This window comes from Chrysoperla carnea, chromosome 4, assembly GCF_905475395.1.
Source record: "Chrysoperla carnea chromosome 4, inChrCarn1.1, whole genome shotgun sequence".
Classification (NCBI taxonomy): domain Eukaryota; kingdom Metazoa; phylum Arthropoda; class Insecta; order Neuroptera; family Chrysopidae; genus Chrysoperla; species Chrysoperla carnea.
Window position 1 is genome coordinate 22,835,045 of NC_058340.1, and position 18,315 is coordinate 22,853,359.

The following is an 18,315-nucleotide window of genomic DNA, read 5'->3' on the forward strand; positions in this document are numbered from 1 at the left end:
GAGATTACAAGGGAGTCACATATTATGTCACGAACAGGATGAGGCAAAGACTTGCGATTATAAAAGCGCTGGACAAAACTATTTCTTTTTTAAAATCACATAAATTTACATTTATTGTGACTGAGAGATTATCTGATTGGATTTAGATTATGAAATGGAAGGACTTTCGTTCGCTCCTTAGTCACTCCTATAATTGAGTTATTATCAAAATAATAGATTCATCATTACGCATGCGTATTTATTGTACGCAGCAACAGAATATTTTTAATTTTATTTATCTGATACAAACCTTTAGTCGTTACATATTGCAATTTTGGCTACAATATCGTTGTAACATTTGGTTGTGATCCTCCCCTTATGTACTTCCTTGTTCGTTTGCTGTTGAACTTTTGAATTTAGGACTGTTTAAGTAACATCTATCTATGCACCTTAATTTCCAAAATATATATAAGCATACCTTAGAAATATCCCTCAATTCCTGAATCCATTTGACACGACCAACAACGATTCTTAGGTAAACCAAAAAGTTACTGGATTGAAGTTTTATTTGATCTTCTTATCAAATAAAATCGTTTATTTTGATCTTCTTATAATTCTTGAGTCAACGATCCCAAAACTTAATTCAAGAACTTAAGTACTTGTTTGCATAAAAATTCAAGTAGAGACGTAAATATTTACTTGCTGCAACAAAATATTAACTTTCTGTTGGACTTATTTACCAGTGTGCAAAGAAGTTATATGTGCTCACAGCACATTTTTTGTAAGGATGTTATCATATTAAAATTATAATTAACGGACATAATATTCTTTGTGTTTTCGTATATTTAGTGAATTGTTCTTATTTAATTAGTGTCAAAGTCGAAATAATTTCATACATTGTTCTTATAATTTATAAAACGTAATAATATTTGTTACAACGATTAATTTTCATCAAGACGGAAAATATTTTAAAACATCTTTGTTTTAGTAGAAATAAATATTAACTGGTCAATAGAGATTGCTCAAGGCGAACATACCGCTTATCTGTTAGAACTCATTAGCATTGGTGTGTAACCATTTATTGGTCATCAGTTTTCCTTTCCGAAATGGATCCGAATGTTGGCAACGTTACGTTCAAAAAGCGGATTTCGTTAAACAAAGGATAGAAATAATAAGGCATTGAACATCTCTTGGTCCAAAATAATAGCTACACATTATTATAACTATCAGTACATTACATACCTGTCTGTAGACATTCTTCGAATGGGAAACTCAATATTTTACTTACCTTTCGATATTATAAGACTCTAACAGAACTATTTTATTTCCCCACAAGCTGTTCATGTGAATTCGCAACTACTTAAAGCACTGCAATTAATTAACTCTTATTTTAAAACGTACGTAGATCTGAAGCTTAGAGGTTAAATACAAGGGAAGCTTTCTTTAAAAGGGATATTGAGACCAATACCAAATCTCTTACACTGGATACTTAAAAAAAGTATCCAGTGCATTAAGTATCCAGTGTAAGAGATTTTCTACAACTAAACAAATTATCAAAAATTTCAGTTTCTTAATTACACAAAAAAATTTCAAGCTATATCCACAACGACGCTTTTCGCATTATTTTTAGATCGTCTTGGCCTTTCACTCACAAAAAATCCTGACCATGAAGCGTAAAAATATGCTGAAAATTTAGATTTAAATTTTCGGACCGGTTCCCTATACAGACAAGTTAAAAATTTAAGAAACGATCAATTTTCACCTTCAAAACAACATTGATCATAGAAAATTTCGGATAAATACAAGTTTTTACTTCACAATTATTTGTGATCGACGACAAGGTAATGATTCCATTGTAAATTATCAGAATACTAGCTTGATACCCACCCGCTTCACTGGACTTAAAAGTAAAAACCACCGCTTTATAGCCGCCATCTTTCTTGATCTCACTTATCCGTCTTCCATATCACTCGAAGGGGTTGTTTTGTACTGCTAAATTATAGGCACAATTTAATTCAATTTTTTTAAAGGTAAAATAGTCATAATTCATTGAATATATCAAGAAAGAAGGCCATGAATCGTTACATATATATTATTTTAAATTTTTACAGAAATCTTTATTTTATGGATCAAAATGATGGTCATAGATGGAGCAGTAAAATGTCGGATTAAAAATAATTTTTTTATTTTTTTTAGGGAATTTTACTTGAGCTTTCTAATTTCATTAGTTCCCCTGTTTCACTAGAAATACATAAATTTACTTACCTAAATATTTCAATTTCAAAATACTTACCAGTTTTATTCAAATGAAACACTTACCTTTTCAGAAAGCCTAAACTAACGTAGATGAACAGTTTCTCTTTGAAGCAATTTTAAACTTATTTTACTTCTAATATACGCAATACAATTCAATTTCATCTCAAAATAATAACACTAAATAGGATCTGAAATAAAACACATTTTTCAAAGATAAAATAAAACACTGTTCGGATATGATAAACTATGCTGAGTTTATTTGACTTTCTTAAACACTCACATTGTTATTTTTTTGTAATTTTTTTTTTTTTTTTTTTTTTTTGAGAGAAGGGCCGATATTTTCGACTCACTGACATAATAGGATACAAACATTTACCTATTTATAATTATTATTAGTATTCATCAATGAACTTCCATTTATAAATTACTACAGTCCATACAGCAAAAAAAAATTAGAAATTCTATTTGAAAAAAACATACTTATTAAAATATATTAAAAATATTAATATCAGTTCAAAGTATACACACGGTATACACAATTATGTAGGATACATAGTGTTTACATTAAAATAAGAATGTTTTTTAAATAAAATTTATTTAACACAACAAGTAACTAATAATGAAACAAGTAAATGAATATTTTTAATAACTTTTCAAATCATTTTCATATGGTGTTGTTTATTGCTCATCTTTTTTTTTAGGAAAATTATGCTGTGAAAATCATTTCATTATGAATAATAACAATTGAACAAAAACTATTTTTTTTACTCTCTCAAAAATGAATCAATAAACTGAGGCAAATAATTAAATTAAATAATTAATAAAAAATATATTTACAATCACAAACATAAATTTTTTATGAATCAAGTTAATAATAATCAATTACGAAATTAAATTTTCAGGGAGGTGAATTGGTGAAAAATTGTATGATGTGTGGTTGGGTGTCAAAAAAAATACATAAAAAAATGCTTAAAAATAACGTTTTAAAAAATAATGCCGTTCGTATACAATTAAAAATTAAATTATCTTAAAATTCAAAAAAGAAATATTTACAGAAAATTACATAAAAAACTAAAACTGGTACGATTTTAAATAAAAGGTAGTCCAAAAATAACAAAAGAAAAAAACAAAACAAAACAAAATATGTAATCCAATAAATATAAAATCAAAAAGTTAGTAAATTAGAGAGAGAAAAGGAGTGTAAGGAATAGAAAAAATATTAAAAAATACAATGTACGTATGTCCCATCAAAAAATTGATTTTTACTTCTTTTATAATTTGATATGAAATATTTTAGGAACTCCATTTAAAAAAAAGTTTTGCCACATGGGTAAAATCTTCTTTTTTTGTTTAGTATTTAGTTTTTTTTTTTTTAATTTTTAAACATTAAAATTAATAAATTTGCAAACGTTCAAAAAATTAACTATAATACACAAAAATATTGAATAATTTTTTTTCCAAAAAAATTAATAATAAAAACTGGCAGATAAATATAATTAAAAACGTTTAAATATATGAATATTAATAATAATAGTGTATTAGTTATTACGTCATTGTGCGATGGCGCACGCGTCACATGACATCCACTTAGCTTTGCTTTATGTCCTCTTAGTCATCTCGCGATTTTTATTTCATTAAAAAATAAAATATTTAAAAAAAGTTTTTTTAAAACTGTAAGGAATTGAGAAAATTGTTTATAAAAGGTAATACTTTTGATAAAATTTCTATAAAATAAAAATTAAAAACATTGGATATTTATTGTATGATGATTTTCTAGAGAGATGGTTAAAAGGTCATTTTTCATTTGAGTTAGTTTTTTGTTTATTGAATTTTTTTTATTTTTATGGTTTTTTTGATTTTGTTTATATCAACAATCACACTTAATTTCCAAAACTCACTTTAAAATGCGAGGCAGGTGTACTGTTTATATACCTGTTCATAGCCATACAAACAGACGTATATAACAACACCCAAATTTCGAGTTTGTTTTGGATAAAACTAATCCTAAGTATATATAATAGTTAAGAATATATATATTTATATATTTATATATTAATTTTTTAATATATATGATAAAATCATATATATATGCCATAATGTCTAAACCACTAAAATTTACTGTACGTACAATAGATGTAAGGGGTGGTTAAAGGAGATCAATTCAGAGAGAAGGAGATAGGAAAGTTGATTTTTTTTGAGGGGGATTAGTAGTTTTCTAGCCGATAAAATTGATATTCTGCTTTATCGACTATCTTTTTAAAAACAATGTCATCTCAATAAAAATAATAATCTAATTTTTTTCTTTTCAAAAAATGATTTTTGTTAGTGCAGATTATTATTTTTTTAAATATTTTTATTAGTAAAGTTATTAGGAACCAATTTTTCATTTTTGCTGGTATGAAATTACCAGAGAAAAAATTAAAGGAGATTAAAAAAAAATTTTAACGAAATAATTGTCGAAAATTATTCAAGAAAAAATGGCACAAACGTAAAAAATGAATTAAAATAATTAAAGCTTTGTATACCTTTTTGTGTTTGTTTTTTTGATAAAAATTGAAATAATAATTTGAAAATAATAAATGGAAAAATTTTGGCATGAATTATTGTTTTGTAAAACGAAAAAACCGGTGATAAAAACGATTACTATAACAAAAATAAATTACACGATCACTAAACTTAACTTTTTTTCATTTTTTTGTAATTAATTTTAATTATTTCAACTAGTTACTAAAATTTTTTTTTTTGTATGTACTTGAATTATTGATATACATTTTACATTAAATATTAATTAGGTTAATAAATAGTACAGTTTTTTTAATTATTTTTATTCGATCATTAATAATGTGTTATTAATTAAGTAATAATAATAATAATAATAATAATAAAAGTTCTTTTTAATAATTAATAAAAAATTGTTTTTTGTGTTTGCACATAAAATGGACTAAAAATTCATTTATTTATTTAAAATCAAGTCATGTTTTTCTAATACCTTTTTGCGAGTTTTTAAAAAAAAATGATTTTTCATTTATTTTTTTAGTATTATATATAATTTTTTTTATATATATAAATTAAGGAACTGTCATGGTACGGTATGAAAAACGTCTTGAAATATTTTTTTTATTAAAATATTCGTAATTAATTCATTTTATATGCAAAATAGGAACTTGTATTTACTGGGGGGAGACATATTTTGTCTTTTTTGTTTGATGTTAATTTTTTTCAAAATATTTATATTTATTAATAAGGTCATTCGAAAAGTATCCCGAATTTTCGAATGGTAATTAATAATATAAATAATTTTTGTTAAAACACTTAACGTCCCAGCCCGATAAGTGAATTTATCACCGTTTAAAACTGTTTGTTTTATTATTTTAAAACAAACCAAAACTCCTAATTAGGAGTTTAATTTTTTTTTTTTTTCATTTTAAAAATCCTACCGTAGAAATACAGTCATTTAAGTAGGAATTTATTTATGTGGAGTATCGTTATTTTTGGACCCTAGCTGGAGTGATTTGTTTGTTTTTTTTTTAATTAAAATAAACCTTGCGTGCTTTGATTCTTGCGCTTTGGCTAGGTCAGTCGAATTTATGATATTTTGTTTGACATTTCAAATTTCTCAATGTTTTTTATTTACAATATATTTTTTCATAGTTTTTTTTTAGTAGTGAAAAAATTTTTTTATGCTATAATTTTTTTTAATAAATATAATATTATTACAATAAAAATCTTGCATTTTTTTAAATCATTTTTTTAAGTAGGAACATTGTTGCGAATCGTAGTTAAAGTGTTAAAATTATTGTAGCTAAACAATAAAACTTTTTTTTGTTTAATTTGATGTGTATAGCCAGTCAATAATTTAACAAATTTTATTAGGAATCGTAGTTTTTTTTTTTATTAATAAAATCAGGAACTGTCGCATCTAACTCCTAAAGAATTAATATATTTTTTTTATATACAAATTATTTTAAAAGTTTAATAATGATTTTTAATCTAAATTTTTTTAAATACAATCAGCACACGATTCTTCTTTAAAAATATTTTTATTAGTAGGCGGACAATAGACAGCTAAATATAGCAAATATAGTGAATTCATTTTTGCTACCAATTCGTATAAGCAATAAAATTTTTAGTTTTTTTTGATTGCTGTTTTATTTTAGTTAAATAGGAACGCGACTTTTTTTTAATCTAAATAGTTTTAGCCAATCTAAGCCATCTTATAAAACTACTTTTTTAAAAGTATTTTTTATTCAAAATAAAAGCTAATAAAATGAAATAGTAAGCATAAGTATTACGAAGTATGAAATTCGTAGTATTAATGAAAAAAATTTAAAAAAATATATAGAGGGTAATTTGTGTGTGAAAATAATTTTCTTTTTTTCAATTTTAATGACCGGCACTAGTTAATGGCTGTGGCACGTCTTGTGGATTTGTTAAAAATCTTTGTCGTTTCGAAGGCTCAGGCGGTTGACAAAATGGATTATTTGAATTTGTATCAATTTGCGAGTTTCGTTGGGCATTAGGATCACCTGGAGTTGTTTCTTGTGCAGCACGTGCAGCTAAGAGTGTTATCTGATTTACCACATCTTCCATTTCATGAATTAATGGCGATTCGGATGGCGGTGGTAATGAAGACATTATACCATTTTTAATGCATTTCATATGTAATTCAGTTTCAGCATGTTTTTTAAATTCTGCCGCATTTTTAAATTTCTCATTTGGACAAAATTTACATTCAAGGCCACTTTGTACAATTCGATAACTACCACGATTATCCATGTTACCATTGTAACATTGCCTTTGATGTGTTAATAAATTGGCTTCAGATGTGAATGCCACTTTACATTTTTTACATACGAAGCATACCTCTAAATCGGCATCACGACATGCAGCCGATATGTCTGGTGTTGTGTGTGATATCGGCGATGTATTACCATTTCCATTTGGAAGGCGGATTGAAGTTACGCCTGGTTCTTGTGTACCATTTGTTACCTGTTCAACCACTGTGGGCGGCATTGGTAATAATGTTGTTAATCCTGGTGCTACCCCAGTGTCTAGTAAAAGTCCCCCGGCTCCGACTGTAACAAACAAAAATAAACAATAATTAATTATAAGGGTATAATAGTTAATATACAGTTGAAAAATTACTCTACGGCTAAAAAGTATTTATCTCAATTACATTTCAATTAAAAAGTTATTAGTACGTTTTTATAATTTTAAAACAATATCTCTTTTCAATACATAGAATAAAACAAAGTCGCTTCATTCCGTCTACCTATCCCTAATCCGTATGTATACTTAGATCAATAAAACTACGCAACGGATTTTGATGCGATTTTTCTAATATATAGAGTGTTTCAAGGAAGGTTTTTATGCATAAAACATGCATAATATAGAAGAGTTAGGGGTTGAAATAGGTGTTGAAAGGGATATGTTTCAAAAACTTAAAATGTTGTACATCGATTGAGCTAAAATATTGACAAGATATATAACCACCTTCAAGCATTGTTTTTATATATTTTTAACCTTTGGGGAGGGGAAAAATGGAGCAAGAAAGTGGGGATGAATAATCGAATATTTTCAAATAAACCCAAGTGGAGTATCAAATAAAAGAGCATGACGTGTACCAATTTGAGACATTTATCTTTTTTCGTTATCTATTTTTGATATAATTCCGTTATATGTAAAATTCTATAGAGCAGCAATTATTCCGGGTAGAGTTCCGGGAAGATATTATCCTTGAAATTTATTATACGGCAAATGAAAATATTTTAATAATTTCAGTATAAAACACATAAGTCAGTTAAACGACTCAAAAAATTGTCAAAAAAAAACCGAGATAAATTAAACATATTCCCTTTGATGTTATAAAGTGGAAAATACCTTTAAAAAAAACGTTGACCTTTTGATACCAAACCAGAAATGTGTTTTCTATTTATATTAAATTCTTAGATAATTTTTAATTAATTATTTTAATCAAAAAAATATGTCCAAAAAAAAACACAAAAAATGATAAATTATCTAAATTAAAATCCAATAGAAACTAAACACGACTACACACACTACATAAGTATAAAGCCAGAGCCCAAGTAACCAAACAATCAACCACCTTCTTAAAGTTGTTATTCTGTTTCTTAATCTATTCAAATAATATAAATAAAAGTTTTATATACTAAAAATGAAATCAATCTATGACTAAAATAGTTTCTTTAATAATCAAATATAACAAGATTTTTCCATACAATTTAATGACATATCAAAATAATCAATCTATTTTGTGTTTATAAAAGTTAAGTTTATTCTAACGACGTAACTATACTATGGAATACGTCGTTGGATTCATCTGTATAGTTGAAAACATTTCTACTGACATAAAGATCATTGTCAGTAATGACTTAGCAGATTCGTTACTTTCCCAGACCACAAACTGATTCAATTTGAGAAAATCAATTTTTTTTTGTCAAAAATATAATTTCGGTGTGATTTTCGGTACCTATGCTTTTTTTGCGTGAATGTTCATACGTCGTCTGCAGTATATCTCATGAAATCTCAATCTCAATAAAATAATCATTTATCTTCGGCAAGGTTGGGTTGAAGGCTCCTTCGTAAGTCCTAAAATTCACTCAAAATCCTGAGGCTCATATTGTTACCATGTACTTTTAAAGGCTGAGTGCACCTCCAACACAAATTTACTATTCGCTTCACTTTTGGAGCCATTAGAATAAACGTGTGTCATTTGTATGCGTTAATCTTTGGAGCCACTAGGATTGTACTGATTTTTTTAATTGCATGGATCTTGATAATATGTAAGAAGCTCGAAAAAGAATGCAAGATATAAATTTCTATGTTTGTTATTTAATAAAATATCGCTCAGCACTTTCTTGTGTGATCACGGGAATTACTGAAATTTTCAACTTGTTTGTCAGTATTGGCCCCTAAATGTATTTGTATCACATTTAATACTAAATACTGTCTCTGAATTTCATTTGTATTTAAAGATTTTTCTTCAAGTTTTATCATCGTAAAGAATTTTTACTGTACCTATTTCTTGTTTTGTATGTTGAATGAAAACGGTACAGCACAACAAAATACTCTTACGTTAAAGACAAGAACTTCTACAATATCTACAAAACAAAAAATAATATATATCGGTCTTGCATCTCATTAAAAATGTATATATACTTCATTATTTTGTTTCTTTTCAATTTTTGTTTATCTATTCATCTTTCTTTTTATTATAAACATCCATTTGTTTTATTTCATTTGTCTTTTTATGGTAGTGTTTTTGGATTTTATGTATACAAAATAAGTACAGGATGGATGTGAAGTCAACATTCAATAACAAATTACCCAGTATTTGTCCTCCTAAAATTGTACTTAATTATTGATGGGTCTCCTACTCAAGATAATTATATATCTAAATTGTAATTCGCTGTGTTTATTTTGTTACAGAAGAACATGTAAAATGAGGTATTTAAACATTGAAATATCTCACATTCCTTTCTCTAAAAACTAGAAACATAACTATAATGCTCAAAGAAACACGAGAAGTTTATAAAAAATCAAATAAATTACCATTATATTACTTTCAGATCAATGCCCAAAAACCATTGAAGTTTTTGATAACTATGATACATAATAAATACTTTTAGACTTCAGTGTTTGTATGATAAAATTAAGTCGAATTTATTATCAACACACTGTATATTTCTTTATCATCATACATATATTTAATATCAATTTAATATTGATTTTCTGTTTAATATATAACTTTAGATATTTAAAAAAAAATTCATGCTTCTCGTATAGCATAAAGTATAAGATATACATACATACATACATACATAATACCAAAGTCATTCAATGTATTAATAGCGTACGATATTGGAAACTTTTGAAATTGAAAATATTTCTAGGTAAGCTTTGATTCATAAAATCAAAAAATTTTCATCACTAGTATGATAAAAAACAAATTTTTGCCGATAATACACATAATTTGCGTGTTAAAAGTCAAAAATGTAATCCCTTGACTTTTCATAAAATCAATTTTAAATGTAGCTAGATGGCAAACAAAGATCTTGCTCTGTCAGATATCGCCATTTTATAAAATATATCCACTAGTTGAAATTTTTGGACGATTTAAACGAGACTAAATACAACTTATAGCGAGTTAAAATTCTAAAGCATTACCAATTCATAAACTCTAGCTCTGATTGACAGTTTATAATATTATAAATAATTGTATGTAAGGTATACAGTTTTAAATCTTATCGTAGACGATCAAAACTTATTTCCGAAGTAATTTCACCCTATTATATTCTCTAAGTAGCATAGTTAAACAACAAGCTATGATTGGTTCGCCATATTTAGTCAAAACTGTCAAACTATTCTAAATGTACGTAGCCATTTATAAGAAACTAGCTGTTACCCGCCCGCTTTGCGTGGCGTAAAATATACCCGCTTTGCTGGGCAACATCCCCACTTGCACCCCTACACGTCATGCTCTTTTATTTGATACCCCACTTAGGTATATTTGTAAATATTCGATATTTCCTTCCCACTTTCTCGCTACACCTTTCTACCCTCCGAAGGTTAAAAAAATTTCTAAATGTAATTTAAAACATTCTGACCAAGTTTTGAACTATTAAAAGCCATAATTTAAAAATATGAATTTTTTATTCATGAACACCCCCCGCCCCCCCCCCCCCCCTTGTGGGTGGAATTTCGTAAAATCCGTTCTTAGCTGACCTCTACTTGGCAAAAGGAATATTCCTGCTAAATTTCAAGTCTCTAGGTCTTATAGTTCAAGAGATATCGTGATGAGTGACTATCTATCTATATAGATCTACTAGCTGGGAACTACCCGCTTTGCTGGGCAACATCCCCACTTGCACCCCTCCCTCCACATTTCCTTGCGTTGGATAACAGTTTTGTAATGTACACGTCATGCTCTTTTATTCGATACCCCACTTAGGTATATTTGTAAATATTCGATATTTCCTTCCCACTTTCTCGCTACACCTTTCTACCCTCCGAAGGTTCAAAAAATTTCTATATGTAATTTAAAACATTCTGATCAAGTTTTGAACTATTAAAAGCCATAATTGAAAAATATGAATTTTTTATTCATGAACACCCCCGCAACCCCCCTTGTGGGTGGAATTTCGTAAAATCCGTTCTTAGCTGACCTCTACTTGGCAAAAGAAATATTCCTGCCAAATTTCAAGTCTCTAGGTCTTATAGTTCCAGAGATATCGTGATGAGTGACTATCTATATCTAAGTCTCCTATATATTTATAGATTAATAATGCATTTCTGTTTCCTTGACTAAAAATGGCGGGTAAGTGGGGGGGAGGGTGCCCGAACGGTGAGTTAAATACCCTTAAACACTTGAAGTTGGTATAACTTTTTACTATTTCGCCAATATTGATAAGGATGACATTTTTGATAAAAGTAGAAAAAAAAGTATTTAAATTAAAGTTTAAATATTAATAAATTATTGAAAAAAACCGTTGTGAACGACTAATTAAGGATGTGTGAGCACGGTAGTGCAGACACAAACTAAAAAAAATTAATATTTTCAATTTTGATGGTGAATTAGGTTATAACTTGACAATATACGACAAAAAATATGAATACAATTTTTCGATACCTGCTGTAATTTTCGAAATATCGAAAATTGAAAATTTTGTTTAATTATTTAGCTTTGTTGATGTTTCGAATACCAAGGCAGATGACAAAAAATTCTTATTTTTCGTCTACATTCATGAAGTTATTACAAAATTTATCATCAAAGTTTTCTCTTTTAACAGAAAGTGCAGAATAGCTTATTGCTATTGTAACCTCATATTGTAAGCGGTCGTATAAGGTTCTTCCTTCATGAAGACTTTTGAGTTATCTTAAGGCCCAGTAAATTGTTAAAGGTATTAATAAAGCAAAAAAACTCATATGAAAATAATTTCTGATGAAATCAAAAATAGACAATTGATTTTATCTACTTTAAATTTCCCAATACTGTATAATATTATAATGTATGTTGAAGTTAAATATACATAAATTTGTATATATCGATAAATACTCGATACATATATAGGATATATTTATATCGTTTACGTTACTTTTACTGTGTGTATGTATGCGCTGCTTCAGCTCCAAAGTAATAATAATATGTAACGAACAAAACGGAGGGACACAAAAAAAAAAAACAGAGAAAAGAAACATTTCATCGAAACGTTCTTCTTATGTATGTAAGTTGTCGTCAATATGTTGTTGTGATCGATTTAAGATTAAAATAGTTTGTTTTGTTATTTGTTGTGATCGTAGTTATTTAATATTATCTGTAATAAGTTTTAAACGAACTATTTTTCCCTTTTTTTATTTCAATTTATTTCAGTTAATAGTATGCCGTTTATCACTGACAAGTCGGATACGAATTTGGTACGACATTTGTTCAACATATTTCTTCTATATGTGTTTATGAACAAGTCGAATTTATCTTATTTTTGTTTTCGGTATTATATTGGTATTTTATACGAAAAATGTGTCGAGAATAGTATAATAATCTACATAAGACTTAAATTGTTGAATAACATAAAGAAGCATTCAAGAAAATTAACTGAATGTAACTTCGAGTTCAACAAATGAAATTTACAAAACTTAAAAAACCCCCGACAAATTTTTTGGTTGCGGAACCCTAAACTCGCACTTAAAACATAGCTAAGTACTCTTTCCGTTAAATTACCTTTCAAATGAAACTAAAAAAATTAAAATCGGTCCATCCGTTTAGGTGTTACGATGCCACAGACAGGCAGACAGACACACACACACATAGCGGCACCCCTTTCTTTTAATTCGGGGGTTAAAAATAACTAGAATAAAAAATTTTCCTTGAAGTATACACGTTCTGCCATATTTTCTGTAAGTGGAGGACTAAGTAAGCCCTATTCTTAGTCTGGTCTTTCGTAATTCGTAAAATTCTCCCTTGAAAATTGGGTTTTACCATATTTTTAGCATAGGAACTGCAAATACATTAAAAGCGCTTTATATGCTTCTCCCTGTTCCAACCTGCATATGCATTTACTCAGGTTTTTATCTCTAAAATAAATTCGATAAGAGTAATTTAATTTTAGAAAAGCAAAATATCTATTTTTAACTCCGGAATTCTATGTTAAAAATTATGTTGTAATCTGACGTAGGTATATTTATAGACCACTATAAGTATTTATAAAGTAACATTCCCCCCCAAAAAAATTGTACTTTATACCATCCATAAATTTCATTTCGTACAACGAACGCACAAACTTTGAAAGAATACGAGAAAAAATTAAAATTTTTCATCTTATGAATATAAAATTAAGCATCATATATATCTCTAAAATATCCTTAAGCATTTCTACATATATATAACAAGAAACACATACCTATGTACAGAAGAAGAAAAGGAAAGCAATAATATTTATATATGCCAGAAGAAAATTGAAGAAAATACCTACTCTTATATATTTCTTGAAGCGAAAATATTTTAATTGCATTCGAACGAAAAAAAAGAGAAAAAAATGGTTTAAAAGAAAATAAATAATATGTATAGTACGTGATGGTTTTTCATTCTCTCGTAACAACCATCATCATTTTCTTTTCCCTGATTATATGAAAAGTCGTTCGTCGTTCTCGAAAGTCAACGTACAACATGGTAGTAGCGGTAAGGGAGGTTGCTGAAAAAAAATCCATATCTTACTAACACTCGACTCTAAATCCCTCATACCACACATCTATATATGGTGCTTGATTTTCTTTTTTTTTCGTCTTCTTCTCCCAATCAAACAACAACCAGTTTCCCCTTGGACCCCTTTAAATATAATATCTTATGGAATCTCATCCCTCTGATACACGTGCCTCTAAAAATCACCGTCAGCTTGCGAGCATTATTATAAGTATGCAAGTGGTATGAGAGTAAAATTTTTAAGAAACTAAAACCAACCACCTCGAATCACCCTCGTGTATTCGAAACAAAATCATCTTACAAATATTATGAGGGTTGAAAAAAAAATTACAGTTGAACAAATAAGTATTCTACTTAGTTCTAATGTACACATAAAGAATATTTTCACTGACATTTTTTTTTAGGAATTAAATACGCAATTTACGTTTTTTTTTTTACATATAAGAATCCCTCTCCGGTTTTTTTTATGTGTGCAGAAATTGGGGGGATATACATTTTTTTTTAATCAATGTAAGGGATGATGAAGCCAGAAAGTGTGCGGTGTGGGTACACACCATGAGTTTGATGGGGTGGTATTATTGTATGCGGTTGTCTAATTAAAAAAAATAATAACAAACAATTCGATGGTATTAAATACACGGGTTTTTATCACAGATTTAATGTTTATTTTTTCCTCGTCGTCTACAATGCTCTCTCGGTATTTTTTTTAATGATTTTAATAAGACAGGAAGGAGGTGGACGAGGGTGTTTTAGTGGTATATTTTCTTTTGATTATAATGATGACTCTTGACTATGAGATAGGTAAGTACTTCTGTGTTGTTTTTTAAACTTTTCCTCTTTCACACTTGTTTTAACATTTGTAATTCATTTGTCATCCTGTCTTTCTATAATATATGACTTATTTTGTTTTATTCTGAACCGACTTCAAACAAATGTGCAGTTATCTGTATGTTTAAATAAGATGAATGCACTCACTGACTTTAGGCAGGTAGGGTAGGTTCGACAGCCTGCTTAATCAACATTTTGCTGATTATTTCAGCTCCTTAATTATTTTCACAGGTTGAAAACAGTTTTAATTACATTAATTTTTGTTGAAAAGACGGGATTCGAATCCACTATCCTAACGCTTCATTCAACTTTCTTCATTATCGTTAGGATTGGCACTCATTGATTTTGCCATTTATTTTACGATAACTTCTCAATGTCTGTCTCTACGATATCGTGGATGATTGAGGGAAATCCATAATAAAAGATATTAAATATAGTAAAATGATTGAATTTTTGTACTAGTAAAAGGATTGAATTGGAGTTTATTTAGTAAAAAAACTAGAATAACCTAAACTGGCCTAGTAGTCATTGAAAGTTAAGTACCATGGCTCTTTAGCAGTTAAACATGAGTGCTAAGTATCAATACGATAAATAAAAGACTCGATCTTTTAATAGTAGGAGATATAGGTAAAATTTATTTTGTTGAGGTAATGCGCCAACTTAACCATGTAAAAAAATTAGCTTTTAAAAATTAGTTTAAGATTAAGAAGAAGAATCTCATACTAAAAGACATATTTTAATAGTCAACATTTCCTATAATCGATATTCGAATTGTTTTTCATATAAATAGAAATTCGAATCTACTTTCCGATTAGCTTCTGGACTAATTAATCATGATAAGTTCTAAAATTCACAATGATAATCGATTTTAATAGCTACTTCCTTAGGTTGCATATTTTACTATGTCTTAGAAATTTACCATATAGGTATGTTTAGTTTATATTTTTTATTATTTTGGTTTTTTTGGTTTTATAAAAAAGTTGTTTTATAATTATTTTTATTTGACAAAAACAATTAATATTCATATACTTGAAAATTTTTTTTTCAGGTTTTCTTATTGTACAGAATGATTCTATAAGAATACTATAAAATTTTAGTCTAAGGTAAGTAACCTGGTAGTCTAAATTGATAATATACTGAAAACAGGTCCACTTCCTGTTTTAATTAGTACCAATTATTATCGCCAGGTAGCGGGTTGCAACTCCTCGTTATTAATTCTGCCTCAAACTGATATTATGGTTTTAATTTATTGCAACGTCGTGAAAAGAAGCTTTTTTGTTTTCAAGTTAAGTCGTGTTGACAAAAACCTCCTTAATAAATGTCAGTTTCTTTTGCTAAAAAATAATTTTGCATAGCTATTTTTATTGATAGCTATCAGCTTCTTTTATCCTTTAAAATGTAGAAATTTTTTTGCAACAAAATATTAATTGTACTGTGTACTAAAATCAAGCACGATTAAAGTCATTACAAATTATTTTCAATAATTACTCTAAACACATATAATTATATATTCTTTCTTCTAATATTTTACACACAAATCTATGATATTAAAAATTTTCAACGCCTTTCAATTTTACATTTTAAAATATTTGTAGTATATATAGGATGCCCTAAAATTAACGCAAGAAATAATTTTTATAGAAAGCATAGATTTGTAATTAAAAAATTTTAATTTTTGTATTTTCATAAAATAAACAGTAGGTATAGGATTGATTATGTATGGAATAGCTTATCGGGCAAAAATTAGAGCAAATAGGTAAAATCCTCTAGGCATATTGCTGAGTATATGAAATTTTTGTAAAAATTGTTCTTTACCATTGTTGAATTTTAATGAATGACCTTAATATCCTCCCCCAAGGTATTAGTGGTCACAAGATTGTTGATATAAGCCCCAGAAGTTTTATCAAAAACAATAAAATTCAACGGTATTAAATCCGATGATATGGGCAGTCACTTACGATCTAATATCCCTTCGTAAGTTTATCCTTTCGGTTAAGGTAATACGAGCGCTAAGATCTGTGGTTGAAATTATTTGTACCTTATTTCCAACTTTGATTATGACTTTTGTTGTAGGTTCATGAATGTAGACACGAAAATAAGAATAAAATTTTTAGATATCTGCTTTAGTTCTCGAAATATCGAAAGCTAAATAACTAAACAAAATTTTCAATTTTCGATATTTTGAAAATTACTACAGATATCGAAAAATTTATTCTTACTTTTCATCTTATATTGTCAAGTTATAACATAATTCAATAACGGTTTTTTTTTTCAATAATTTATTAAAGTTTTAACTTTTTATTTTTTCTACCAACGCGTTTTGGAGGAATCTACGAAAACATAGTATCCATCTATCATTTTCCCATAAGATCCATGTTCATATGCCTCATTTTGAGGTCATTTATTTATTTAAATAATTGGGCAACCCCCCTCACCCTAAAATTTTCAGAATTGATTTAGACTTAGTCCAACTTCATATAAAACAAATCAAGCCTTTTAATTACTATTATGATCATCGTTTGTATGGTTTGTGCGGAAATTGCTAGCATTAATATCCAAATCTTTATTATTTATAATTTTCGTTCTCAACACCTACAACATTCCACAAACGGTCATAAAATTCAGATTTGATGTTAATTTTGAGACATCCTTTAAAACATGACTTATAATATAAGTAACGAAACAATCAAAGTAAATTCATTTTGACATCTAATTACAACTAAACGTTAAGTTAAGTACGATTTACATAACTTAAAAATAATTATTACTTAGACATGTATGCACTAAGACTTAGAGCAAGTCTACAAGTAATATTACTACACACATATGTATCCATGTACTTTATACAATGAATAAATAATATATAATCACAAATTTATATGTAATTATTTTGAGTGTACATGTAATATTTATATTTTTAAGTCAACTTATAGATTTATAACTAATGATCGATTCGGGTTCAAAAGCTGAATATAATTTTAATCACTCTAATTTCATGAACTATTCACAAGCTGAAAGTTTTTTTTAATCCTAGAAATCAAAATCAAAACTTTTGTGTCGTGACATTATTAATTATTTTAAATAATTTTGTGCGTAGATGGTATAATTGGGAGGCTTTTTTTTAGTCTTGAAAGGTTTTCCTTTTATTGTGTCTTCATATTATTCAGAATCTTTCTACGATCATCTTCATATAACTTTTCTATCGAAATATTGAGCAGCGGCTTTATAAAACAAACTATATTTTTGCTGTCACTTATGCGAACTTCTAAAATAATAATTAATTATCAAAAATAAGTAAATATTTTTGATAATTAATTTTAATGATGATTATTGCACTCATACTTTAAATATAAATGGTTTTCTTGGGTAATGGACAATGTTGGTGTCGGCGCAGGGAAATTTTGTAATAAAATAGATAATTAAAAAAATCAAAAACCCGAATGCGTTAAATAAAATCTGAAAAGAAAGAAACAAGTCCAGTAGGTTACATAACAACTTTAACAGTTGGAGCCTATTATTGGAAAGATTTGATTCGG

The 18,315-nt window shown here is 27.6% G+C and overlaps 1 protein-coding gene across 3 annotated transcripts in view; it reads right to left on the reverse strand.

The window, feature by feature from the left end:
* Positions 1–6,585: 6,585 nt before the first annotated feature.
* The window catches only part of LOC123299053 (zinc finger homeobox protein 3), a 210,731-nt gene continuing 199,001 nt past the window's right edge, over positions 6,586–18,315 (reverse strand). For 2 of the 3 annotated variants that reach the window (XM_044881198.1, XM_044881197.1), the window contains one exon: positions 6,586–7,310. In XM_044881198.1, the coding sequence (XP_044737133.1) occupies positions 6,619–7,310 (692 nt within the window). In that variant the 3' untranslated portion in view covers positions 6,586–6,618. The remainder of the gene's footprint in view (positions 7,311–18,315) is intronic. The other variant, XM_044881199.1, reaches the window with a different exon arrangement.